At 46.9% G+C, this 26,666-nt stretch overlaps 1 protein-coding gene across 1 annotated transcript in view; it reads right to left on the bottom strand.

Annotated features, from left to right (window-relative positions):
* Positions 1 to 798: 798 nt before the first annotated feature.
* LOC147678891 (uncharacterized) overlaps positions 799 to 26,666 on the bottom strand; it is a 94,874-nt gene continuing 69,006 nt past the window's right edge. Inside the window, exon 4 of the mRNA XM_086944685.1 lies at positions 799 to 997. Within this exon, the coding sequence (XP_086800811.1) occupies positions 799 to 997 (199 nt within the window). The remainder of the gene's footprint in view (positions 998 to 26,666) is intronic.

Genomic DNA, 26,666 nt, shown 5'->3' with positions numbered 1-26,666 from the left:
TTTTAAGTGAGGGAAAGGTGTGTCATCCCTCATGGCATCATAAAGTGAGATGATTTCCCAATGTGAGGATGTGCTATAGGAGACGGTATTCTAAAGTAGAGGAAAAGGGAAGGTGTGAGCACATGAGCTGGTGCATGACACATGATCACAAGAATACACTTTAGTTGAGAAAACTTTCCCCTTAGGATGTAAGGATGAATTATTCTTCAATTCTACAACTGGACTGACACAAATCCTCAATACTTAATTTTTGGGTTTATTTTTGTACTGATGTAGCATTTTAGGGACTGCTGCACGTGCCTGAGCACTTTCAAGCGTTTGAAGCCCATTCTATACATATTAGCTAGACTTTGTGTTAAGCATTGTATTCATTTTTATGAAATGCATTTTCTGTACGTATAAATATGCAGGATTTGTAAACAGTTTAATTTTGCCACCACATAAATTAACAGCAGAAAATCTCCACTCTCACATTACTTTCTGTTTAGTTGATAATAATCTATACTTTCATTGTAGCACGGACATCCAGTGGAGCTGTATACCATATGTCACAGAAAGCCATCACAAATATATTTGTAAAAGTAAATGTATGCACAGTAAATTTTAACATTTCATTTTAAAACCAACTTTAAACACATACTTTTCAACATGCATTATTTTGAGAGAACTAAGACTTCCAGAAATGTTGAGATCTGTAATGGAGGACGAGGGAGGAACCAAGCACAGAATTGGAAGGCGTCTCCGGTCGTGCACCGCTCCCTGTCCACTTTCTGCCATTGCATCGCCTTTCTAGAGCCTTCAACCCTCTTCTTCTTCCTCCTCCTCCTCCTCCTCCTCCGGTGCCTCAGCCTCTGCCTCCGCCTCTGCCTCCGCCTCTGTCTCCACCGATGTCTCCGCCTCTGTCTCCGCATCTGTCTCCGCCCCTGTCTCCGTCTCTGTCTCCGCTTCTGTCTCTGCCTCCTCATAATCTTTGCTTCCTCTCCCAACAGTCCGTATGCTGCCAATAAAAGGAAAGACTCAGTGAACTGGAAAATGTGGGGTGCAGCCATCTGGAGAAGAACATGGTCATGTGTCTAGGCTTTCAATGCATACTGGTGACATGATGTATTCGGAGTAGTGCAGTTTAAAGCAGGTTGAGGTTTGCGCCCCATCACACCTTTCACCGATGGGTTACACACAGACTTTTCTCCAAGTATACACCTCCTCCCTCCCCTCACTTTTGTGGTCAATCACCTTGGGGGGTCATTCATAAAGTTCTGTGGTCTTTCACAGAAGTTTAGAGGCGAGGACACATTCCACACAAGAAGAGTCATCATCAGTTTGAGGCCAGTTCTTTGGTACCTTGGTAATCAGTATGTACTGGACATTACATGTGGAGGGCTTGTTTAGCAGCAGTGTCTCTATGTATAGTTGCTTGACTACTTCCTGTAAATACTGGACTCTCCAGGGACAGCAACATCGAGAAGGTAAGACTTACTTTAGGAGGTCAGAGAGGCTAGGAGAGCTCCTTCTTTTTAAGTAAACAAGGGAACCCATTCAGTTAACTGAGGACCGTGGGTGTCAATGATTTATGAAGAAACAAAGGTCCTTAGTATATCTAGGATCAAAATTGGGATAAAACATAGGCCACAATGGGAACTGTATTTGTCCACTGTCCAGCCGGACAGTGTATTTTATTTTTCAATCAATTGAAAGCACATAAGGAATGTAGGTAAGGCTCAATCCTGTACCATACTGGGGACACACAGGGAAGGGAATTTTTCAGGCAAGGGAGAGCATTATTGGCCACTTTTAATTCAGTGTTGGTTTTAAGTAATGCCAAAAAAGTGCTAGACACAACATTAATCACACATAATAGTCGGGTTGTGAAAACACTTATAAACAAGTCGACGTTTCGATCCCTTATGCTCTAATACGTGGGATCATCATCAGGAGTGATAATTGAACATTTGCCTGCCTGGCATAGTCATTTTACAACCGCCCTGATCGATTAGAGCCTGGCTTATGGAGTAAAAATAACTCGGAGGTGTGCCAGGGGCCGTGGACAGTTACCCACTTAACTGTGATCCTGCAGTATACGAATGGGCATTGTTCCTTGGAACATTACGGAGGCATCGTACTCCTAAGATCCCCACGAGTCCACGGCCCCTGGCACACCTCCGAGTTATTTTTACTCCATAAGCCAGGCTCTAATCGATCTGATATCGCTCAGATACCGCCGCAATTCTCCCAAGATTGCCTTGATTCCCTGCAGGAGGAAACCATACTAGAGATTCCCTCAGCTTAAGATCCTATATTATCCCTGGGCCATTACTCGCCGATCAGGGCGGTTGTAAAATGACTATGCCAGGCAGGCAAATGTTCAATTGTCAGTCCTGATGATGATCCCGCATATTAGAGCATAAGGGATCGAAACATCGACTTGTTTATAAGTGTTTTCACAACCCGACTATTATGTGTGATTAATGTTGTGTCTAGCACTTTTTTGGCATTACTTAAAACCAACACTGAATTAAAAGTGGCCAATAATGCTCTCACTTGCCTGAAAAATTCCCTTCTCTGTGTGTGCCCAGTATGGTACAGGATTGAGCCTTACCTATATTCCTTTATGTGCTTTCAATTGATTGAAAAATAAAATACCCTGTCCGGCTGGACAGTGGACAAATATAGTTCCCATTGTGGCCTATGTTTTATCCCAATTTTGATCCTAGATATACTAAGGAGAGCTCCTTCAGCATGTCACAGTACAGAATAAGCAACATACAACGTCCAGTAAGAGATGTTCTTAAATAAAATGGTATTCATTAACATATAGATAAGAAGGGCAGTTACAATTAAGATAAAACACTTACAATTTGCTCTCACACATGGGAATACCCTCTTCTAGAAAGAAATTCGACATGTAATCTTAGATGTCCAACGCAGTCAAAATCTGACGCTTAGTGGTGGTTATTGCAAGGCTTCGATCAATGCCATCCGGCATCCACTGCTCTCATCACTGCTAAATACGTCCCCAACAAATCTTAAAAGGCTTTGCAGAAGCTCACTGAAGAGTGAGAATCTCGCTAACATCTGGTGCCTTTCCAACCCTACCAAACTTGTGTTCACCTGATTTTCTAATCCGCACAACTCCAAGATGAGCCTACTTCTTCACTTTCCAACATCTTCTACGCACCATCACAAAAACTCATAGGAGCAATCACCTTATCACACCAGGCGGCGGTCTCACCCACACTCGAGAATAAACCCATCTGCAACACCAACCATGGATAATGATCCAGTCACGTTCTCTTGAACGACCCGAAATGATGCAAACCTCAAAACCTTTACAGAAGCAGTCTTCAACAGAAACGGCAAGGGGGCAGATGACGCAATGCTGGAAGCTGAAATCATTGTCCCAGATGTTAAAAACAAAGAAGCTGCACAAGAATTCAAAACCCAACTGGAGAAGATAAAGGACCTTGAAAATCAGTAAATTAAAAGACAATCTTGGCATCCCTTGTACAGTGCTTCTAAAATGGAAAATTAGGTTTAAAGCAAAGTTCCTATGGAATAGACCACATTCTTCTCAGTATTAAATTTAAATACCATATCAGTGGCAACAGAGCGGGCAAACTTTTTACTAATATTCCCAAAGCAGAAAAAGAGAAATAAAAAATAACTATCATCAAAAAAAAACAAGGTTTTCTGAATACCAAGGACACACAGATAGCCAAGATGTTTACAGAATTCAAGGAAACGCTGAACACTAGTGAAAAAAAGACTAACACAGAGGTCATGACCTAGTACTACTCACCAATACCAAAGCCTTTATATGCATATGAGAAATATCTTGACTTCTCTCCACAGCCAGAAGAGATTTGGGGGCATATTTACAAGCCCCTATCTTCACAGGAAAGTCACTTTTTATGTTGTTCCAGTGGCGATAGGGTGGTCGCATTATTTACAAGGCGGCATTAAGCCACTAAATCGGCTTAACGTCGCCTTGTAAATAGGCAGAATTCCAGACCTCCTACATTCTAAGGTATGGAGCTGATTAGAACCTAGAGTAACCTTTGGTAGATTCTTGGCAAAACGAAACCTATGGTAACGACCATACTTACTTCTTCCCTCGTTCTAGACGTAGGTTAGGTACATTGGGGTAGGCGTACTTTTGAAGCACCAGTTGAGTATTTTAGCCAGTGTTATTTATGTATGTATTTTTAAATGGCTTAGAAACCATACAATGCTCTTACAGTATTATTTCATATTATTGTTTAAGCTGTACGCCATGGGTACTCAAAAACTTTCTCTCAGGGGCCAAATTTACTGTGTGGTTTGTGTCAGAGGGCCGCACCGGTGGGGGAGGGGGCGGGGCTAGAGCAACAAAAAGAAACTGTGACCATGAGGTTGAACACAGGTCCCTGCAGCGGACGCCTTCGTCCACTGAGCTACCAGACCCGGCATATATATATATATATCTCGCTGCCTCCCTCCCTCCCTCCATCCCTCTATCTCCCTCTCTCTCCCTCCTTGTCTTCCTCTGTCTCACTCACTCTGACTGTCTCACTACCTCTCCCTCTCTCCTTCCCTCACCTTCGCTCTACCTCCCTCCTTCTCCCTCCCTTTCCCTCCCTCTCCTTCCCTCTCCTTTCCTCTTCTTCCCTCCCTCACCCTCACTCTCCTTCCCTCACTCCCCTTCCCTCACCCCCTTCCCTCTCTCCCTCCCTCACTCCCGTCCCCTTCTCTCACTCACCTTCCCTCACTCCCTCCCTCATTCCCTCCCTCCTCTTCCCTCACTCCCCTTCCCTCACTCCCCTTCCCTCACTCCCCTTCCCTCACTCCCCTTCCCTCTCCCTCCTTCCCTCACTCCCTTCCCTCACCCCCTTCCCTCTCTCCCTCCCACCCTCCCCTTCCCTTACTCCTCTTCCCTCACTCCCCTCCCCTCCCCCCTTCTCTCTCCCTCCCTCACTCCCCTCCCCTCCCTTCACTCCCCTTCTCTCACTCCCCTTCCCTCACCCCCTTCCCTCTCTCCCTCCCTCACTCCCCTCCCCTTCTCTCACTCACCTTCCCTCACTCCCTCCCTCATTCCCTCCCTCCTCTTCCCTCACTCCCCTTCCCTCACTCCCCTTCCCTCACTCCCCTTCCCTCACTCCCCTTCCCTCTCCCTCCTTCCCTCACTCCCTTCCCTCACCCCCTTCCCTCTCTCCCTCCCACCCTCCCCTTCCCTTACTCCTCTTCCCTCACTCCCCTCCCCTCCCCCCTTCTCTCACTCCTTCCCTCATCCCCTCACTCCCTTCCCTCAATCTTCTTCCCTCACTCCCTCCTTCCCTCACTCCCTCCTTCCCTCACTCCCTCCTTCCCTCATTTCCTCCTTCCCTCACTCCTCTTCCCCCACTCCCCTCCCCCTCCCTCCCTCCCTCCCCTTCCCTCACTCCCCCCCTCCCCTTCCCTCCCTCCCTTCGCTCACTCCCCTTCCCTTTCTCCCTCCTTCCCTCCCCCCTCTCTCCCCTTCCCTCACCCCCTTCCCTCACTCCCTTCCCTCATTCCCCTTCCCCACTCCCCTTCCCTCACTCCCTTCCCTCACCCCCTCCCTCACTCCCTTCCCTCTCTCCCCTTCCCTTTCTTCCTCCCCTCCCCTCTCTTTCTCCCTCCCTCACTCCCCCTTCCCTCACTTCCCCTACCTCACTTCCCCTCCCTCCCCTTCCCTCTCTCCTTCCCTCACTCCGTCCCTCCCCTCACTCCGTCCCTTCCCTCACTCCGTCCCTTCCCTCACTCCGTCCCTTCCCTCACTCCCCTTCCCTCACTCCCCTTCCCTCACTCCCCTTCCCTCACTCCGTCTCCCCTCACTCCGTCTCCCCTCACTCCCCTTCCCTCACTCCGTCTCCCTAGCGCGAACTTGACCCAAGAGGGTATCAAAGCGCTTTACATTTAGGATCATTGCGTTAGAAGTTACATCAGTTACAAGAGCATAGTAAGGTACAGTATACATCATGTTCTTTAACTAACCAGCCTGAGAGGTCAATGAAGTAATTCAGAACAAGATCTCATTATTACACAGTTAATATTAAATAGTCGAGTTTCGCATTTAATGACAATATAAGCTATTTAAACAGAAAGCATGACAATGTGACACATTTTAGATAACTAGTGGCAATAGTCCTTGGGGGGAATTCTCGTTTTTTTTAAATGACGACACAGAAATGTTGACAGTGCGTTTACTCCATTTTTAAGTTTTTATAATATTTTTTCATGATATTTGTTACAAGACTTACTTTACATCGTTTGACGATTCAGCTTTGGTTCTTAGAATCAAACCAGAACCCTGGCACGGTTATCTCCAAGGCAGTCTGTGCCCCCCACCACCCCTTAGAAATACAGCATCTCCCACTCCCCTGATTGCGTACATCTCCAAACCCCACAGGACACCAAAATACTTCATAAATACTCAAAATAATTCTCACATACAATAGGCTGTAAAACACGTAAACTATTTTAGCACCAATAAAGCGATCCGAGGATCAAGCGCTATAGTTAAACGCTAAAAGTATCATCAAAATGAGGTCGGAGCACAAAACATCACAAACAAGAAGACCCATACAATATTCCGCTAACAAAGGTAGTATCCATCCAGCTAACAACGGTCCTGGCGCGAGCATAAACGGTGTGACATTCACTATAATGCCGGGCTGAGTCATGTGTACGAATAACCTCTCCGTGACATCATGAACACAAGGATGAGCACGGGATCTCAATCGTCAAACAGATGCATTCTGAACTTCAACGCAACCAACTGGAGTGTCACACCTGAAAACAACAAGTTTGACAAAAAGTGCGCTGGACTAGAAGAAGGGGTGCTTCAAGGCGCTAGCATCCTTTTGTAACCTCAAAGCCGTGTACACCCTGGGCAAAAAAAGAGCTGAGCCCCATTATTAAAAGAAAAGACCCCCCTCCTCCCCAATATACCTACAACAATGTTATACATATAGACTGGACGCCCTGCTCAAGGGGCGCCTCGCACACCTGTCTGTCACCGGGCTGAGATAGCTTCCCCAGCGCACACAGACACACAGCCCCACCCGAGCACTTCACAGCCATTTGCATGTGAATGGGGCTTTGCTGTATTTCACCTCCTCTTAGCGCCCCTGCAGCTCCACTCTGGCCTCCTGGGATAAATCGCCCGGCCCCACAGAGCAGCAGAGTGTCTCTGCAACCAGCAGTGTTCACAGACACTCTTTAAAAAAGTTTTTTTTTAAAACACCGGTACGATATCTCATGGTCCGCGGAACGCCACGGAAGGCTTGCCGGGCCGCTGTTGGCCCGTGGGCCGTACTATGAGTACCCGTGCTGTACGCATTATACTTTACATTCTGCCTAACGATTGTAGCAGTTCACATCTCTTGCATGAGATAGAAGACTGTTCAATAAACCTTTTTATTGAAACGCCCATCTTTCTATCTCTGTGCACTCTCTGTATAAACAAAGCATGCACGATTGACTGAGTGAAATACTTATCTATTTTTTCCACAACTCTGAAGATGGTTATTCCAGTCCTAGGGAAACAAAGTTATCATGTTTATGCGGTTGTCAGTAACTAATCCCTTCTTGTGTATTCCAGAAAGTTTCCAGTGACCCCTGAGCTAGCTGGCACTCACAATTACATTTAGTATATTCGATAGAGACGTACTGACCTAAGTCCTACGTCATATTTATATCAACATTCTTCGTATGCTCAAAAAAACATTTCACTGGATCCCCACCGAAACTAGAAAAAGCTGTCACCCACGCACTGGTCACGAGCCGCCTGGACTATGGAAACACCCTATACGCCGGCACCTCCGCAAAACTCCAGAAAAAACTCCAACGCATCCAGAACGCTTCAGCCAGGCTCATACTAGACATCCCGCGTAAAGAACACATCTCTGGTCACCTGAAAAACCTCCACTGGCTCCCCGTAAATAAGAGGATTACTTTCCGCCTCTTAACCTACGCACACAAAGCACTTTACGAACTTGGACCCGAATGCCTCAACACACGACTGTCTTTCTACACCCCCTCCCGTCAGCTATCCTCCAACCAAGCCCTTGCCACTGTACCTCGCATCAACAAAGCCACCATGGGAGGTAGATCCTTCTCCTACCTGGCAGCTAAAACCTGGAACTCTCTTCCCACTCACCTCCGCCTTACTCAGAACCACCTAGCATTCAGAAAGCAACCTAAAACTTGGATATTCGACAAGTAACTCCCCCCCCCTTCTTCAAGCGCCTTGAGACCCTATGGGTATGTAGCGCGCTATATAAATCTCGACTTGACTTGACTTGACTTGGATATATTATTCCAATGTGCAGAGCTTATTGGGAATATAGCAACTATACTACATGGCACCCAACGTTTGGTAAGGCACTAATTTAACGCTAGATACTAAAGTAACTCAGACGTGCTTTTCTCAGAGACCCCTTTTTCTGTAATACTCCAATAGATGTCTGGAGTGGGTAAAGGGATAAATATCCGCCATAGCTGAGTAGGACGAAAATCCTATGTATTAGCTTTTTGGTTTGTTCAACGTTGAAGGATACAGTGTTCCAAAATATTGTGCACCTTATCTTTGTTTCCTTGAAAGTTGTTCTGCAACTTTCATTAAACAATGTCGAATAACGGAACAACACAGAGGCGGATGGAGCTATAGGCGATGACGCTGCACAAGCTTTAAACTTTTCAGGTTTCCAAGAAACCGACGAGGATGCTGTAAGCATTCCTGTAAATTTAAGGAGAGCCTTTACTATAAAACTTATAAAAAATGGCCTAACATCAAGACGAGGTAGGATACTTTTTGTGATAGAGGCACATGAATATCACCAGACACAGGTATTCTATTCATGAATAATCTTACCGGAAGCAAATCCAGTAACACAATTGTTTCACTTCTACAAAGAAGATGAACCACCAACGGAATACATTCTAGAGCTCTGGTTTAAAGGCGCCCTAAAACATATAAATCACATTTCCAGGCTCGGTCCACTAGGTAGACCAGGAGCAACATGGCCGGTCTTAGCCAGCTACACACCACATCCTAAAATTAATGAAATGTCAGATGTGGAACTACGAGCTCAACTCAGAGAGCTACTCAAAATCTATAGACAATTCGTTCAATATGTCATGCAGACTCTTACAGTCCAACCGGCAATAATGATTCCACAACACCCCCCTCACCAGGTCAAGTCAAGTCAAGTCAAAGAATTTATATAGCGCACTACATACCCAGAGGGTCTCAAGGCGCTTAGGAAGGGGAGGAGGATTACTTGTCAAATATCCATGTTTTAAGTTGCTTTCTGAATGCTAGGTGGTTCTGGGTAAGGCGAAGGTAAGTGGGGAGTGAGTTCCATGTTCTAGCAGCCAGGTATGAGAAGGATCTGCCTCCCATGGTGGTCTTGTTGATGCGAGGTACAGTGGCGAGGGCTTGGCTGGAAGAACGTAGTTGGCGGGAGGGGGTGTAGAAGGACAGTCGTGAGTTGAGACATTCTGGTCCGATGTCGTAGAGTGATTTGTGTGCGTGGGTTAGCAGTCGGAAAGTGATTCTCTTATTGACGGGTAGCCAGTGGAGGTCTTTCAGGTGACCAGAGATGTGTTCGTTGCGTGGGATGTCTAATATGATCCTGGCTGAGGCGTTTTGGATTCGTTGGAGTTTCTTCTGGAGTTTAGCGGTGGTACCTGCGTAGAGGGTGTTTCCGTAGTCCAGTCGGCTCGTGACCAGAGCATGGGTGACAGTTTTCCTGGTTTCGGTGGGGATCCAGCAAAATGTTTTTTTGAGCATGCGAAGAATGTTGAAGCAGGATGAGGATACGGCGCTGACTTGTCTATTCATTGAGAGTGAAGAATCCAGGATGACGCCTAGGTTCCGTGCGTGGTCTGTCGGGATGGGTGCTTTTCCAAGGGCTTCCGGCCACCAAGAGTCATCCCATGCAGAGGGGGATGTACCTAAGATGAGGACTTCTGTTTTATCTGAGTTCAGTTTCAGACGGCTGTGTTTCATCCATTCGGCAACTTCTTTCATTCCTTCATGTAGGTTAGTTTTGGCGGTGCTGGGGTCATTGGTGAGAGAAAGGATTAGTTGAGTGTCATCCGCGTAAGAGATGATGTTGAGGTTGTGTTGGCGGGCGATGGCCGCGAGGGGGCTTATGTATACGTTGAAGAGGGTGGGGCTGAGTGAGGATCCTTGTGGTACGCCACAGATGACTTCAGTGGCCTCGGACTTGAATGGTGGAAGGCGGACTCTCTGGGTTCTTCCGGTGAGGAAAGAGGTGATCCATTCAAGTGCTTTTCCTTGTATTCCGATGTTACTGAGGCGTTGTAAAAGGGTGCTGTGGCAGACTGTGTCGAAGGCTGCAGAGAGGTCGAGGAGGATGAGGGCGACTGTGTCTCCATTGTCCAGTAGAGTTCGAATGTCGTCTGTTGCTGCGATGAGGGCGGTCTCAGTGCTGTGTTTTGCTCGGAAGCCAGATTGTGAGGAGTCGAGGGATTTGTTGGCTTCGAGGAAAGCGGCGAGTTGGTTGTTGACAGCTTTCTCGATTACTTTGGCCGGGAATGGAAGGAGCGAAATGGGGCGGTAATTTTTGAGTTCGGTGGGGTCCGCTGTGGGTTTTTTCAGAAGGGCGGTGAGTTCAGCGTGTTTCCAGTTTTCCGGGAAGGTGGCGGAGTTGAAGGAGCAATTGATGACGTCTCGGAGGTGCGGTGCTATGACGGAGTCTGCTTTGTTGAAGATGTGGTGAGGACATGGGTCTGTGGGGGATCCTGAGTGGATGGAGTTCATCAGGCGGATGGTGTCCTCAGTGGAGATTGGGTTCCAGTCGTTAAGGGTGTTCACGGGGGAAGAGTGTTCATCATAAGGTTGGGTGGGTTGGTCTCCGGGTTGGTTGTCGAAGCTGTTGTGGATGTCTGCAATCTTGTTGTGGAAGAATGAGGCTAGGGAGTCGCAGAGGGTTTGAGAGGGGGTGATGTCGTTGGAGTTGGCCGAGGGATTGGAAAATTCCTTGACGATGTTGAAAAGTTCCTTGCTGTTGTGGGCGTTGTTGTCAAGTCGATCCTTGAATGCTGTTTTCTTGGCCTTTCGGATTAGTTGGTGGTGAGTGCGGGTGGCGTTTTTGAAGGCGTCCTTGGTGCTAGTGGTTGGGTCTTTTTTCCAGGTCTTTTCAAGGGAGCGGCAGAGTTTCTTGGACTTCTTAAGATCATCGTTGAACCATGAGGCCTTCTTGTTGCCAGGTTTGCTTTGACGTTTTTTCAGTGGTGCTAAGGTGTCGGCGGTGTTGGATAACCATAGGGTGAAGTTGGCGGCGGCTTGGTCTGGGTTAGAAGAGTGGGCTGGGGTGTTTAGAAGGAGTGATGAGGAGATCTGGTCGGTGGTGATTTTGTTCCAGTTTCTTTGCAGAGTTGGTTGGAGGTGGTTGGTGGGTTTTGGCTTGTTGTAGGTGAAGTGAACGCAGCTGTGGTCAGTCCAGAGGAGATCCGTAGTGTGGCTGAAGGAGATATGATTGCTGGAGGTGAAGATGGGGTCGAGAGTGTGACCTGCGATGTGGGTGGGGGAAGTGACCAGTTGTTTAAGTCCGAGGTTGGCGAGGTTGTCCAAGAGGGTGGTGGTGTTGCGGTCGTTGATCTTTTCAAGGTGAAAGTTGAGGTCTCCCAGAAGGATGTAGTCTTTGGAGGGGAGCGCGTGAGGAGTGATGAAGTCCGTGATGTCTTCACTAAATTTTGCGCTGGGTCCTGGTGGTCTGTAGAGGAGGGTGCCTCTGAGTGTGGTCTTGGGGTCGATGTGGATCTGGAAGTGAAGGTGTTCGGAGTTGGCGAGGTTGGCGTCAGAGCTGGTTGAGATGCGGATTGATTTCTTATGGACGATAGCGATTCCTCCTCCTGTGTGGCCGGTACGGTCCTTGCGAGTGATCTTATAGTCTTCAGGGATGGCGATGGTGATGTCTGGGGCGGAGGAAGCGTTCATCCATGTTTCTGTTAGGAAGGCGACGTCCGGAGAGATGGTGTCTAGTAGATTCCATAGGTCAATGGCGTGTCTGTGGACCGAGCGGGTGTTGAGAAGGATGCATTGTAGGTGGGTGGGGTCGGGAATCTGTGGTCTGGTCGTAGTGGAGATGTTGTCGGTGCCGCTGAATTTGCAGGAGTAGCAGGAGAAAGGTCCATGGGTGTGTCCAGGAGCGGCTTGGACGCAGTTGGGGGCGCGACCGGGGTTAAGGGCTAGGAGGGTGGCGGCATCGTAGGTAATGCGGGAGGGCTGGGCAGCGCGAGGGGCAGGGGGACTGGCGCTGGGCGCGGTCCAGGCGCGGACGGGCGTAGACGGGCTTACCTTTGGCGCACCTTCGGCGAGGCCGTAGCGCGTGGACGCTGCGCGTGGGGGCATTGGCCATAAATGGAGAGTGGAGGGGGGCGGAGCGTTGGAGGGTCAGCCGGGAGGCGGGAGCGAGGTGGGGGAAGGGCCAGGGGATGCACCCAAAAATGGCAGCAACAACAACAAGCGAAACGGAGGCGCTTTTGAAAGAACCAAGTAATTCTGATAAGTACAGCCAGGAAGTGCGCGCTAGCGATGTGAAGTACTAGCAATGCAGGCACAATGGTTAAAGCATAGACAGAGCAGTCAAGCGCTAATAAATAGGAGATGGTCTGCACAAAAGCGCTACGAGGGTAAATGCAGAGGTAGAGTCAGGCGCTACAGTCACAAGTTAGCAGACAGCGCTACGATGAGAAATCTGCTGAGTTAGGCTCTACGATACCAGGTCTTCGCAGGAGGAGGCAGGGGAGCGGCCGTTCGTGTCCAGGACAGGACGGTCACAGCTTAGGAGGGTGTGAGGACGTCCTATGGTTTCCGTGGGTGGGAGGGTCAGCCGGGAGGCGGGAGCGAGGTGGGGGAAGGGCCAGGGGATGCACCCAAAAATGGCAGCAACAACAACAAGCGAAACGGAGGCGCTTTTGAAAGAACCAAGTAATTCTGATAAGTACAGCCAGGAAGTGCGCGCTAGCGATGTGAAGTACTAGCAATGCAGGCACAATGGTTAAAGCATAGACAGAGCAGTCAAGCGCTAATAAATAGGAGATGGTCTGCACAAAAGCGCTACGAGGGTAAATGCAGAGGTAGAGTCAGGCGCTACAGTCACAAGTTAGCAGACAGCGCTACGATGAGAAATCTGCTGAGTTAGGCTCTACGATACCAGGTCTTCGCAGGAGGAGGCCGCAAAACGGGAACAAATTCCATTCTGGATAGCTCAAAAAAATTACTCACTGTCCGAAAGCCCTGAAAAAGTCTTTATTAAAAACACTACTACTCTTTCTAAAAAGAAGTGGGAAAACACTAAACAAACTTCTAAAGAGAAGCGTTCTCATTACAGGGGTGGATCTTCTCAAATGGAGCCCTCTGAAAGGAGGTATACCCTCAGGAATAGGGATAATTAGGGAAAACCTGATAGACATCAAGATACGGATACACGTTCCTCTAAAAACCTTTCAGGCTTTGTCTCAGAAATCCAAAAGAAGAGGATAGTCAGAACACAAGGAAGAATGGTGACGTCTAAAGACTATCAACATGTGCAGAAAAACAATAAACCTCAATTCACCAAAAAGAAGGTAGCAGGTCTAAAAATCACACATGCCGAGGATCTTGAGAACACAACTCAGGAACGGGGAATGGGCTCAGACAATGTTGGACAGCGCAGCAGAAGTGACCATAGCTCGCAAGAACTTGAAGGATCATCTGAAGACAGTGGACTTGAATGAATTCATTCAAGTTGAAACTGCAGATACCAGGGATAGTTGTCCACATAAGTTGTATGAAGTAACACTCCGGATGGAGTGAGACATACAAAGAAAAGTGAGAGCACTCTTTTGGGAGCGACTCTCTCAGGGTTATGACATTCTTCTCGCTGAACAAGACTGGCCATCAGAATTTGTCAGGGAGTGCCCACATGGCGAAGAAATCATTATGCCAGCCTTCTCCACCACATTCTAATTCATTTAAAATATACATATGCCACAAAATGGGCAGTAGTCCAGGCTCCTGCATTATACAAAAATCATGTAGGATGGGATGAGGATTCTCCTCACCAAAAAATCCAACTAAAAAATTAACCAACTGCACAAAGGCCGTATCCAGTTAAGAAAGAAGCTAAAAAACAGGTCAGGGAGATATCAGATCAACTTGAATACCAAGGGGTGATTGAAAAATGCACCTCGTCCATGAACAATCCTTTGTTTTCTGTCTCCAAACCAAACAATACATATCGTCTAGTTTTGGATTACAGACATCTAAACTCTTATTGCAAAACTTTTGCAGTACAAAATGCACACAGTGCAGCATTAATGAATAACATAATGTGTAAAAAATATAAAACAACTTTAGATATTTTTAAGGGTGTCTTTTGTCAAAACATTGCAGCAGAAAGTAGGTATTTGACCGCTTTCTCAATTATGGGGACACAGCGTCACTTCTGTTGTCTCCCTCAGAGATTCAAGAATAGTCCTGGATTATTTTCGACACGGGTAACAGAGTTACTATAAACATATGATGACGAAGCCTTATCATACGTGGATGACATCTATCTGACTGACGATGACTTGGACAGGCACTTGATCAGGGTGAACACCATTATATTGGGCTTCGCCTCTGAAGGGTACAAATTCAATTTTAGGAAATCGAGCATTGCCCACCTCTATGTCCTTTTTCTGGGATATGAGTTATCGAGCCTGGCAGCCAATTTTTTTGAAAAATGTGCGCTGCTCGACCCTCCAAAAACACTGAAGAACTTACAGTCGATTATAGGTTTCCTGAACTTCGGAAGAACATACATTCAAAATTACACAGAAAGGGTTAAACCTCTCAACGAATTAATCAAACCTGATTTTAAAACAAATAATTGGAAACAAAAACACACTGAAATGTTGCGTTCATTGCAAACAGACATGTTAGAGACAAAACATTTGCAAACACGCATAAACATACACAACTTAGTGATCCGAATCATTCCAGGACAATGCGGATTCATATACTTAACTTTTAACGAAGTTGAAAAAGTACCAATAGCTTACAAATCTCACTTATACACACTAGCAGAAATGCCCGGTTACTCACCGGTAATATCCATTACTGTGAGTCCTGGTCTCCCCGTCCCATTCCTTATCAGTGAGCAGCAAGTCTGCTCCACAGAAACCTATAACCTAGCTGAGCTGTTTGCACTTCCCACAACATGGCGTCACTATCACGTAACAATAAAGGGGGAAGTGCATCACTGTAACATCCTGAGAATACCAAAGAAAACCCAGAACGAAAACAGGCAATCACCTAAAGAAAACCCATGACAGGGAGGGAGGGAAGGGCTCAGGAATGGGACGGGGAGACCAGGACTCGGAGTAATGGATATTACCGGTGAGTAACCGGGCATTACCTCCTCGTCCTGTCTCCCCGTCCCATTCCTTATCAGTGAGCCCATACCCAAGCACACGGTGATTGTAAGAAAAAAACAGACCAAAAGTTGCGAGAAAAACAGGTCCATTTTAATCAACAGAAAGAGTACATATTACAAACCATGTACCGCAGACAGGACATGAGTCCCAAAGGCAGCAGGGTCCGCCATCCCCAACTGAAGTCGATAATGGGAAACAAATGTATGGGGAGTAGCCCAAGTGGCAGAATTACAAATGCCCCTCAAGGAGGCCCCCTTGAACATGGCCCAGGAAGATGAAACACCCCTGGTCGACCTACCCTGAACAGAAGAAGGGAGTGGACAGTGGGCAGAATCGTAAGCAGAAACCACAGCACCCCTGACTCAACGAGACAAGGTGGACAAAGAAGGCCGAAGACCCAGCCCCGAGAGTCCATAGGCTACAAACATGGAATCAACCTTACGGAAACCAGACGTACGCTCCAAGTAGATGCGGAGAGCCCTCATCACATCCAACGAATGGAGGATCACCTCCTCAAGAGAGGCAGGATCCGGACAAAACACTGGGAGAACAATATCCTCCTGACAGTGAAAAGAAGACACTTTAGGTAGAAAGAACTGACTCTGGCAGAGAATTACCTTGTCAGTGCAAAAGCGCAAAAAGGGGGGAGAAGCCATCAAAGCCCCAATCTCACCAACCCTCCGCCCAGAAGTAATGGCCACCAGGAAAAGAACCTTAGCAGAAACCCGAAGAGCAAGAATGGCAGCCCACTGCGCCCGCAGGGAAGAAACCACAAGCCCCAAGACGAAACCATCCCTCAAGAAGTCCAACACCCTCACAGCCTCACAGGAGGCAGAAGAGAGACCCTTCCCAAGACACCAGGAGGAGAAATTCTTCCAGTGGCGGGCATAGGACTTCAAGGTGGAAGGGCGCCGAGACAGCTGGAGACATTGGGCAACCTCCACTGAGCAACCCAGACCCAGCAAACTCAACCTCTCAAGTGCCAAACCCCCAGCCGGAGGCGGCGCAGGAAGGCAATCCCGAGAAGAGGAACCCGCAGACGGAAGGGACACAGGGGAAACCTCCAATTTGGCTAAACAGAAAAGGTCAGCAGAAGGGGAAACCAAGACTGCCGAGACCACTCCGATATCACCAGGAGAACCTCCGCCCGATCCAACCGAATCTTCCGGAGGACCCGCAGAATCAAGGCAAACGGAAGGCAAACAGCAGCCCCGTCGACCATGGAATCGAGAAAGCTTTGGTGGCCCACGCCAACCGAGGGAAATGATGATACAAAACAGAGGAAGAAGGGCGGAATCCTTTGAGACAAAAAGATCCAGCCAAGGACAGCGGAACCTGAGGACAATCGGATCGAACGGATCCGGGGACAGACACAGGGACACCGAGGAGGGGAACACCCTGCTCAAAGAATCCGCAGGCCCATTCTCCTTCCCCGGAAGATAGACCGCCGCCAGATAGACTCAACTCGGCCCAAAGCACGATCTTCCGGGACAGCAGAAACAGAGAAAGACACATGCCCCCTTGGCGATTCACATAAGCATGAACCACCTGGTTGTCGGCCTGCACCGCCCGACCCCGAAGGAGAGGAGCGAACCACAGAAGAGCGAAGCAAACCGCCCTCAACTCTTTCCAGTTCGAGGACTGGAGGGACTCGAAACGGGACCACCGACCCTGAACCTTGGAGGTTCCCAGAACTGCACCCCAACCCAAGGCACTGGCATACGTGGACAATACAACCACAGACTGAGGAGGAAGGAGATCGAGCCCCTGGGAAAGAGACTGATGGGACAACCACCACTGGAGATCCGCCCGAATCCCCGGATTGAAAGGTATTAGAGTCTCGTAGTCCAGGGTGGCAGGACCCAGTGTGACAGGACATGATGTAACAGGGGATACAGATGTAACCTGGCCCAAGGAAGGAGATGCAAAGTGGATGCCATCTCCCCCTGACTCCGTAACCAAAGACAGGCAGACACCCGGGACTGGGACAGAAGCCAAGAAAAGTGACAAAACAAAGTCAACTGGCACTCCTGGGAGAGGAACACCATGCCCAGGTCCATGCGGAAGAGAGCCCCCAGGAACTTCAGGGATGAGGAGGGCACCAGGAAGGACCTCCGGTGGTTGATGAGGAACCCAAAAGAACCCAGGAGAAGACACACCTGGTCCACATCCGACAGAGCCTGAGAAAAAAAAGGAGAGACAATCAACCAGTCATCCAGATAGGGAAAAACCTGTAGCCCCCTGGAATGAGGAATACCCACCAGAGGGGCCAAGAGCTTGGTGAAAACCCTGGGCGCTGAGGAAAGGCTGAACAGGAGCACCCGGAACTGGTAGTGAAGGGCCCCCACAGCAAACCGGAGAAACCGCTGGTCCACCGGATGGACAGGGACGTGCAGATACGCATCCATTAGATCCAGGGACACCAGGAAGCCCCCCGGAAGCACCAGAGGCAGGATGGACTGCAGTGTCACCATCTTGGATAGACGATGGAGAACGAAGCGATTGACCCGCTTCAGAAACGGATGAAGATCCGAAGTATCTTTCTTGAAGACCAGAAAGAGGATCGAAAAGCAACCCTCGCCTCTTTCCAGAGGAGGAACTTCCACAACAGCATTCTTTACCAACAGAAGCAGTACACCTACCTGCAACGCCTCCCGTCACAGAGGAAGATGGGGCAGGGGGGTCCGAACGAAAACCGGAGGAGGAGGAGAGGAAAACTCTATCCGGCAACCCTCCAACACAGTCTGAACTGTCCAGGCATCCAAAATCGACAACCACTGGGACCGGAAGGACTGGAGGCGACCACCAACTGGCAAAGGCAGATAGTCATTGGGAAGAGGAGGAAGCGGTGGCGGCAACACCGGCAGGGGCCCGGGGCTTGGCACCTACAGGGGCCCCCCTGCCACGAAAGGGTTGAGAAGCGCCCCGAGCAGGAGGCCCAAAAGTGCGCCGGTAGCCAAACCCACGCCCCCCGAGAAGGAGGGCGGACAGGCGCCACCAGCTTGCGGTTCTTCGCCAATTGCTTGACCATATCCTCCAACTGGGGACCGAACACCTTGGAACCTTCAAAGGGCAACTTAAGGAGGACCGACTTCTGGGAAGACTCAGCCTTCCATGAACGCATCCATATATGACGACGGTGGGCGATGGAAGCACCAGAAGCAGCCGCCCCCAAATTGTCAAAAGAAAGATCCGACAAGTACCGCACCTGCAACTCCATCAAAGACAAAAGAGGCGTGGCATCCTCACCGTCCTGCAATAGAATGGACAGGGACTGAAAATCCTTGAGGAGTGACTGGGCCATGTAGTTAGAATAGGCAGTCGCACGGACAGAAAAATTAGAAGCAGCATAAGAACGCTTCACCGCCCCTTCAACACGCTTATCCACAGCGTCAGCAGGAAGGGCGTCATCCGAAATGACCAAACCTTGAGAAGAAAGGTCAGCCATCCAATTGTCAACTTTCACAGCCTAAGGGAACTCAGCAGCAAAATCCTCCAGAGGGTAACACTTGGACAGTAAACGAGGAAAAGCGGACTTGTCCACCTCCTTCCACTCGTGAGCCAGCACCTTGCGCACAGCCCCGTGCAAAGGAAAGGAGTCAGCATAACGTAAAGAATTCATCCTCCAGAACATCAGCAACAGGAGGAGAAAATCCCAAATTGCCCCTCACATGGGTGAACAGCTCAGCACCCTGAACAAAGTGCCCACGGACACCCTCATCCTCATCAGGACCAAACTCATGATCATGAGCAGCCACCGGATCCAAGGAACCACGAGGCATCTTGGGAGGAGGCCCAGCCACGTCGCTAGCCAGGAATGCCGCAGCCACAGCCTCATTATTTATCAGGTGCAGGGCATCAAGAGGGGCAGCAGAGGAAGAGGCATCAGAGGCCATTACAGCAACAAGCCAAGTCCCAAGAACCAAAATCAGGCACACACCAAGGACAAAAACCTGAAAGGAAGGACCCCAATTATAGCATCACGAAGTCCAGAGGACCCGGGCTCCCGTGGGACCAGAGAAAAGGGGCCAGCATAAAAGCACAGCCTGCCACCAGAATTCGCCCCCATAAATGCCAAAACACTCGCACTGCAGCACCAACCCAGCAATACCCGCCTGCTAAAGCAGGGCGCAGTGCGACCGGGAAAACACTGCATAACGGCCGCTAAAGCAGGCTGAGGTCCAAAAGGTGAGGCCGCTAAGTAGAGGCGGCCGCTAGCGTGAACTGCGCCAAAATACCTGTAAAGGAGGCAGCGCGGGGGAAATACAGAAAGAACAAAGGCGGCCGCTAAGGCAGGCCGCCGACAGCACTAAGTAACAATAAATAAAACAGGGAACATACCCCGAGCTCAGCCAGGCACCCAAGGCATACCACGTAGGCAGAAGAAAAAGAACAGGATGTTACGGTGATCCACTTCCCCCTTTATTGTCACGTGATAGTGACGCCATTTTGGGGGAACTGCTCACTGATAAGGAATGGGACGGGGCGACAGGACGAGGCGGTAATGAAATTCACATCTGCAGAAACAATTTTGACAGTGGTTCAGACTGCTGAGGCAAAAGAGAGAGCTCTTGCACATAGTAATATGCATTATGGTCACTTACACCTGTACCTGCCTTAGAAGCAGTGATGAAAGCAAGCATTCCTAATGCTAAAGCGTTACATCCAAGATGGATACAATAGGTTAATTCTCTTGCTGCAATAGACATTGAATACGTTTTTGATCCTTATTTTAAAACACAAGAATTTCTACAATATGAACAAGAATGTCCTCTGCCCACTGAAATTCTGCCTACACATCAGTATGAATGTATAATTTATACTGACGGATCAGTACAGCTACGGGGGGTAAACTAGTGCTGCATGCGCGATCGTTAAAGGTCGTTGGCGCGATGGCAAATTCCGACCAATGGTCACTAAACTCAATCTCTAGGAGAATGTACAGCTCAGCGAGCTGAACTACAAGCATTCAGGATGGAGCTTGAGAATACGGCTGCGGATTCACCACACTCATAGTGTACGATTTGTATTATTATGTCCAATCTTACAAAGAATACTTGCAGAACTGGATTCAAACGGTTACAAAGATGCAAAAGGTGGCACATTCAAGCATAAGTTGCTTTGGGAACAAGTAGTTCAGTAACGACAAGGACTACAAAACACTCAAGTGATACATACGCTGAGTCATTAACGTGATGGCGTTTATGTTGCAGGGAATTCATTGGCGGATGATGCCGTGAATGCAGGTGTGCAAACGGCTTCCCTAGCTGCAATCACTCGTTCAAAAACGAAAATAGATGGCGAAATAATGCAAGCTGTCAATGCTTCAAGCAAAGACAGTGGTAAAACATTACCTAAAGAGTTTCCACTCATACATAAGTGATGCAAATAATGTTCAGTTTGCTTGAATCCCTGGAGTGGGGGATAGAGTGATTCCAAACATGGAACATAGATTAGGACTAATCTTAGCAGCACATGAAGGGCTTGCCTCTGCACATGCAGGTGTTTCCGCCACAGTTTCATTATTAAAACAGAGATAATGGTGGCCGCGCTTGAGGAAACAAACTAGAAACTATGTTTTGGAATGTGAAATATGCCAAAAGATGAAAGTCTCTACAGTGAAACGTCCTGCACAGATACCCCTGTTAATTTCAGAGAAACCATTAGCTTGCGTTTACCTGGATTACTGTGGTCCTTTACAGAGGGATGGCAACTATAAATATATTAGTTATAAAAGATTTGCGAGTCTTTATTGGCACATACGCAGTCGGCACTCTACATTCTGGCCAGGGTCCTGAGTTTAGCTCTCTAGCTTTCAAGGAGGCCATGGCCAATCTGGGCGTTGCATTGCGGTACACTAGTCCATTTCATCCTGGGGGAAATTTGGTAGTGGAGAGAAAAAAACGGGACATAAAGCAATCTATAACAGCAAGGGTAATAGGCTCGGGTGACGGGTGGGTCAAACATCTAATAAGTGTCCAACGTAGTCTTAACAATCTGCCAAGAGGTTCTCTAGGGGTATCATTCCATATGAAGTCCTTTTTGGGACTAGAATGATAGTAGCGGACCTCGATTGTCAGACGTCTGTGGTAGACCAAAAACCCTTTGATATCAAAGACCGTTTGTCTGTTTTACAGGACTCAAAGGAAATAAGAACAAAACAAAGTAACGTGTTCCTGAAGCCAACCTCCACTGAAGATAAACCGACCGCCTCAGCAAGGCCTGTCTGGATCCCAAAGCTTGGTGATCTAGTCAGAGAGTAGATCGCAGACAAGAAGGAATTTGGGCCTTCTTTCAGACAACCAGTGCCTGTCCTAGCAATCCACAGATCAAGAACAGTATTACTGCCGCCCCTTGCTGGAAAAAAGGAGAACAGGTTCATGTCCATCGACCTGGTCAAACCACATCATGTGGGGATCATAAGCAGTAGGCCAAGTGGCTTCGGCCAATGTAGCAGACGCCCAGCTCTGGCTATTATCCAAGAGGTTCAAACTGAGAGACTCATCCCCTTTGAAGAATCTGCAGTGTGAAATGAAGGACTAAGCAACAAAGCGATGGAACTTGTACCTCTTGAAACCCAAATAACAGGTTGTCAAGAAACGCTTGTCTACAATGAAGTAGCATCCGACTACACAAATGTAACAAGTACAGGTGGTTCCAGCGATTTCAACGAATCTTGATGCAATACCAACAAATTGACAGAACTGACTCTGGCTATTTCATTAACTTTGATACGTTTTCCGAGGATCCCAGTGAGCCTGAAACAACACCAGTAAAAAGAGCATTGAAAGAACAAGCAACAGACCTTTTTCTTCACTTGGAAAAGACTTATCTATTTTTAACCTTGGATTGAACTTTGGATTCTGCTGGGTGTGCTTTTTCTTTTACTTTGGTTGAGTCTCGTAATACAATACATCCAATCCAGAATCATTTTACTTTAAAAATGTAAAGAAAACAGGAATGAAAAGTATGTTAGCAAATTTATTCTGCAGCCTTTTATGCTCAGCTGCCTACATTAGGTTTCGACTTTTGGAAAGACAAAATTGAGACAAAATCTGTCTGGGGCACAAAAGATTGGTAAGTGCAGGGGATAGAAGCTTTATTTAGAGCCTGCATCATCCCAAAGCAAATTATGCTTTTGAATGACACTGTCCAACAAACATCTTGTCTTGGATTAGCCAAGATAAAAGACTTAAACAATCCGTCTATACCTACACCAACACCTGTTAGTGATAACACTTCAGAGGGAAGGTCGACATACATACTATTTTGCATCACAACAGAACAGATCCAGATTGAAAAAAATGGTTAATCTGGCCCACAGACACAAACACCTGTCAGATAGATTCCTGAATAAAACACGGGGGTTCACATTCACTAGGCCAGATCCATGATATGTTCAGAGACAGCATCCAGAAATAGTAACAACATACAGTGTAGAGAAACTATGCCTTGAATGGCTACATAGATCTACACTTAGGGATATTAAACAACACTTATCTTTACTTAAAGATGGCGCTGACCTTAGGGAATTCTTGCTAGGACCAAGAACAACGTCATAAACGTTTTATACATGCCGATATATATGCTGCATATAATGAAATATGGACGACTATACAATCAGAGATTGCAGAAAGAATACGAGAAATTGACCGTCTTAACTTAGAGAAATCTCTCTCTGTAGTTGACAATGGGTTAACGACTGTCGTCCAGGATTTATTCTTTGGACAGCATAGTATCTTCTGCCATAGACATCATGGAACAGGACTTGGTCATGTTGCAACATGGTCAGTCGCAATTACGTTCTATCCTGCTATTGGACTGGACGTTCCAAAACCTTCGTTCAGGCTATGTGCCTTGGCGTCTAATCAACACCACGTCACTGTTTTCAGAATTTAATCTCACCAATAAACAGATCAAATTGGCACAGAGGGGAGCAGACTATACATTGCTGAGCATTAAAAAACTGGAAAGATTGTCTTTTACTGTTGCTGAAAAACCAGCTACTGAATGGATTATACTTGGAACAATCACTCTGCCTGTTACAATTTTCCATTTTTAATATTGCCTAAAACACATAGCAGCAGGCACATATCAAAGGTTGAGTAAAGAATACATCAAGACATCCTGGGAATTACTGTACACTTACAGATATTGGAGTGGGGGTCGTGAAGTGTTTCTTAGCGGGTAAAGCCGTGAAAATGCACTAAGCGATTCCCTCCTTTGTCAGGGTATAAGCCTACACGGGGCCTGCGATGGTTCCTCTAACAACTTATCCTGCCACCTGCAAGGTTCTCTGGCTGCTGTGATTGATTTACTTTTTTGGACAACTTTCAAATGGAAGTTACTTTATGTTGCACGATCACAGCTGCTGTGCCATGTTAACAGGAATACCATATCTAGTCACTGTGCAAGCCAGGGTCACTTGCTGTATGCATGTATTGTTTCCTAAAACCAAGACAGGGCGGGAGTCGCCTTTATGGCCTTCACTGAACATCTCTTCTATATGAATTGATACTTTAAGCAGAATGAAAGCCATTATTTTACAAAAAAACGGTGCCACGGACCTCGGCCAAAGAAACGTATGATCTGCAAGTTGCAAGGACTTCTGCAGAGAATTGCCCTATACATTTCTCAGAAATGTTAAGTCGTATCTTAAACATGTCTGATATGAGTGGTATTGTACATGTATTTAAGACCGTATTTTCGGGACTGTTAGCACCTTTTGAACTGGTCCTAGGAATATTTCCAAACTTCGTGCACTCTGTGTTTGGCGGATTGCCTCTCATTTTGGGACTCGCTGCAGGGATACTATTTTTGCTCCTTCTGCTGCGATATGGCAAGTCAATTCACCAGTGACACCCAGTTCCCCATAGAGACAACTCTACTGGCGATGAAGTGCCGTGAGCGAATCGTCCAAATTTTGGGACTACCTCGTCTAAGAGAATTGAATACCACATGGTTTCTATCATTCAGACCAATTTGGCAAGTTGCATCTTACCTGTTCTACATTGCCTGCTATGCGGATAAGAATGCGTGCTAGACACCTGTCTGACACTCCCATCAGTCATGCCAACGGATGTTGAGACTTTGCTTGAACCAGTAACGGTCCATGTACTGTGTTGTCCCCAGTGGCGACCAATTCTAATGTTGGTATTCATTGAGATCCCACAGATGCAAAATACTACTGCTGAGGTACGAGAGACAACAGGCACATAGGTACCTTCCAGTTCGAACATTGCTAATGCAACCAATGTTGACGGAAAAGCTTCACATCTATGTGTGGTTGATCTTCTTAACGAGGTAATCCAACTTTCAACTACAATGGTAGACAATTTTTTTACAGACTTAGAAGATTTGATGTTTTCTCCAAATACCAACACTGACTTTTGATTTGGCACACAGTGTTCTGAGAGACTATGAATTTGACCTTCATTTTTTCAAAACAAAGTTCAAACTTTGGAACTCTTGTTTTCTATGATTATTATTTTTCCAAATTTGTATTTTTTCTTTTTGGCACAAAGTGATCTGCTTAAAGTAGAACTATTCATAGAGAACTAGAATTCGTTGAAAACTTCCAGAGACAATATTTGACCTTGTCCACATACCAACAGTTTAAAGTAATCTGACATGAAGTGGTTTCAACACTTTTTTCTTCTGTATTTACGAGCCATTTCATGAATGTATTTTTATGATTCATTCAGATAGCATTGTCAAAATGTCAACTAAATGCTTGGAATGAAACATTGCTTTAAATGCTTACAGCACAAATGCTCTTTTTGTGTACAACTGGTACCAATGCATCTTTTTGTATTTTGGGTGGGTTTTAAACTCTTGTATAGATAGTTTTTAGATACGTTTATACATGTTTAGAAATTAGCATTTTAGTAAAAGTCGTATATAAGAAATTTGACTGGATGTTGTATGGCGTTTTAGATTCTGAATGGATTTTCCCTATTCATGCCCTTATATAGGTACAATTCATGTTGCCCTTATATAGGCATAGTAATCAAGCCCTTATTTAGACATAGCCCATGCTACCCAAATACAGACATGGCTACTTCCATCCGCTCACCAAACGTCACTATGATTTCTTGGAAAACCAGCTTAAGCCGTTAGGAACTCCCCCTTGCTTGAATATTGATTTCTCCAAGAACTCAGTTACTTTACAATGAACAACTATTCCCCAGGGGTTCATTCATGACGCTCATATGCCTGACTTTACATCACACATGGCATTCCTAAACGCCTTCAAGGTACAAATATACCTTCACTTGCTATCGAAAAGCACTGTGGTTCGGTGCAGTTCGACGACCTACTTGCCCGACGCAGCTCGCTACAGCAAGTGCCGAAGGAAGCCGACTCTCCAGGTGACGCACTGATCAGGAAGCTGCCCTCCTCTGCTGAGAAAACGAGCTCCAGAGTTTCTGACTCCCCTTGCGGGGTGTTGGGAGATCGAGTCTTGAGACCGAGATACCAGACCTCCTTCATTCTGAGGTATGGAGCTGATTAGGACCTAAAGAAACCTTTTGTAGATTCTTGGCAAAACTAAACCTGTGCTAAAGACCATACTTACGTCTTCCCTTGTACTAGACTTAGGTTAGGTACATTGGGGTAGGCGTATTTTAGAATCACCAGTTGAGGATTTTAGCCTGTGTTATTTATGTATGTATTGTTATATGGCTTAGAAACCATACAATGCTCTCACAGTATTATTTCATATTGCTGTTTACGCTGTACGCATTATACTTTGCATTCTGCCTAAAGATTGTAGCAGTTCACCTCTCTTACATGAGAAAGAAGACTGTTCAATAAACCTTATTATTGAAACGCCCATCTCTCTATTTCTGTGCACCCTCTGTAGAAACAAAACATAGACAATTGACTGAGTGAAATACTTATCTATTGTTTCCACGACTCTGAAGATAGTTATTACAGTCCTAGGGAAGCAAAGTTGTCGTGTTTATGCAGTTGTCAGAAACGAATCCCTTCTTGTGTATTCAAGAAAATTTCTAGCGACCCCTGAGCTAGCTGGCACTCACAATTAAGTTTAGTATATTCGATAGAGACCTACTGACCTAAGTCCTACGTCATATCTATAGGATATATTTTTCCAATGCGCAGAGTCTATTGGGAACATAGGAACTACACTACAAATGGAGGAAGCATCCAGAGATTTCTCTCATTAACACAGCGGTGGCTTCGCGAGGCGTCCATGCAGCGGCGGAGGGGATAGG

The sequence above is a fragment of the Lissotriton vulgaris genome, chromosome 11 (genome assembly GCF_964263255.1).
Source record: "Lissotriton vulgaris chromosome 11, aLisVul1.2, whole genome shotgun sequence".
NCBI lineage: Eukaryota > Metazoa > Chordata > Amphibia > Caudata > Salamandridae > Lissotriton > Lissotriton vulgaris.
Note: the sequence above shows the minus strand (reverse complement) of the source record. Positions and strands in the feature narration are given on the sequence as shown.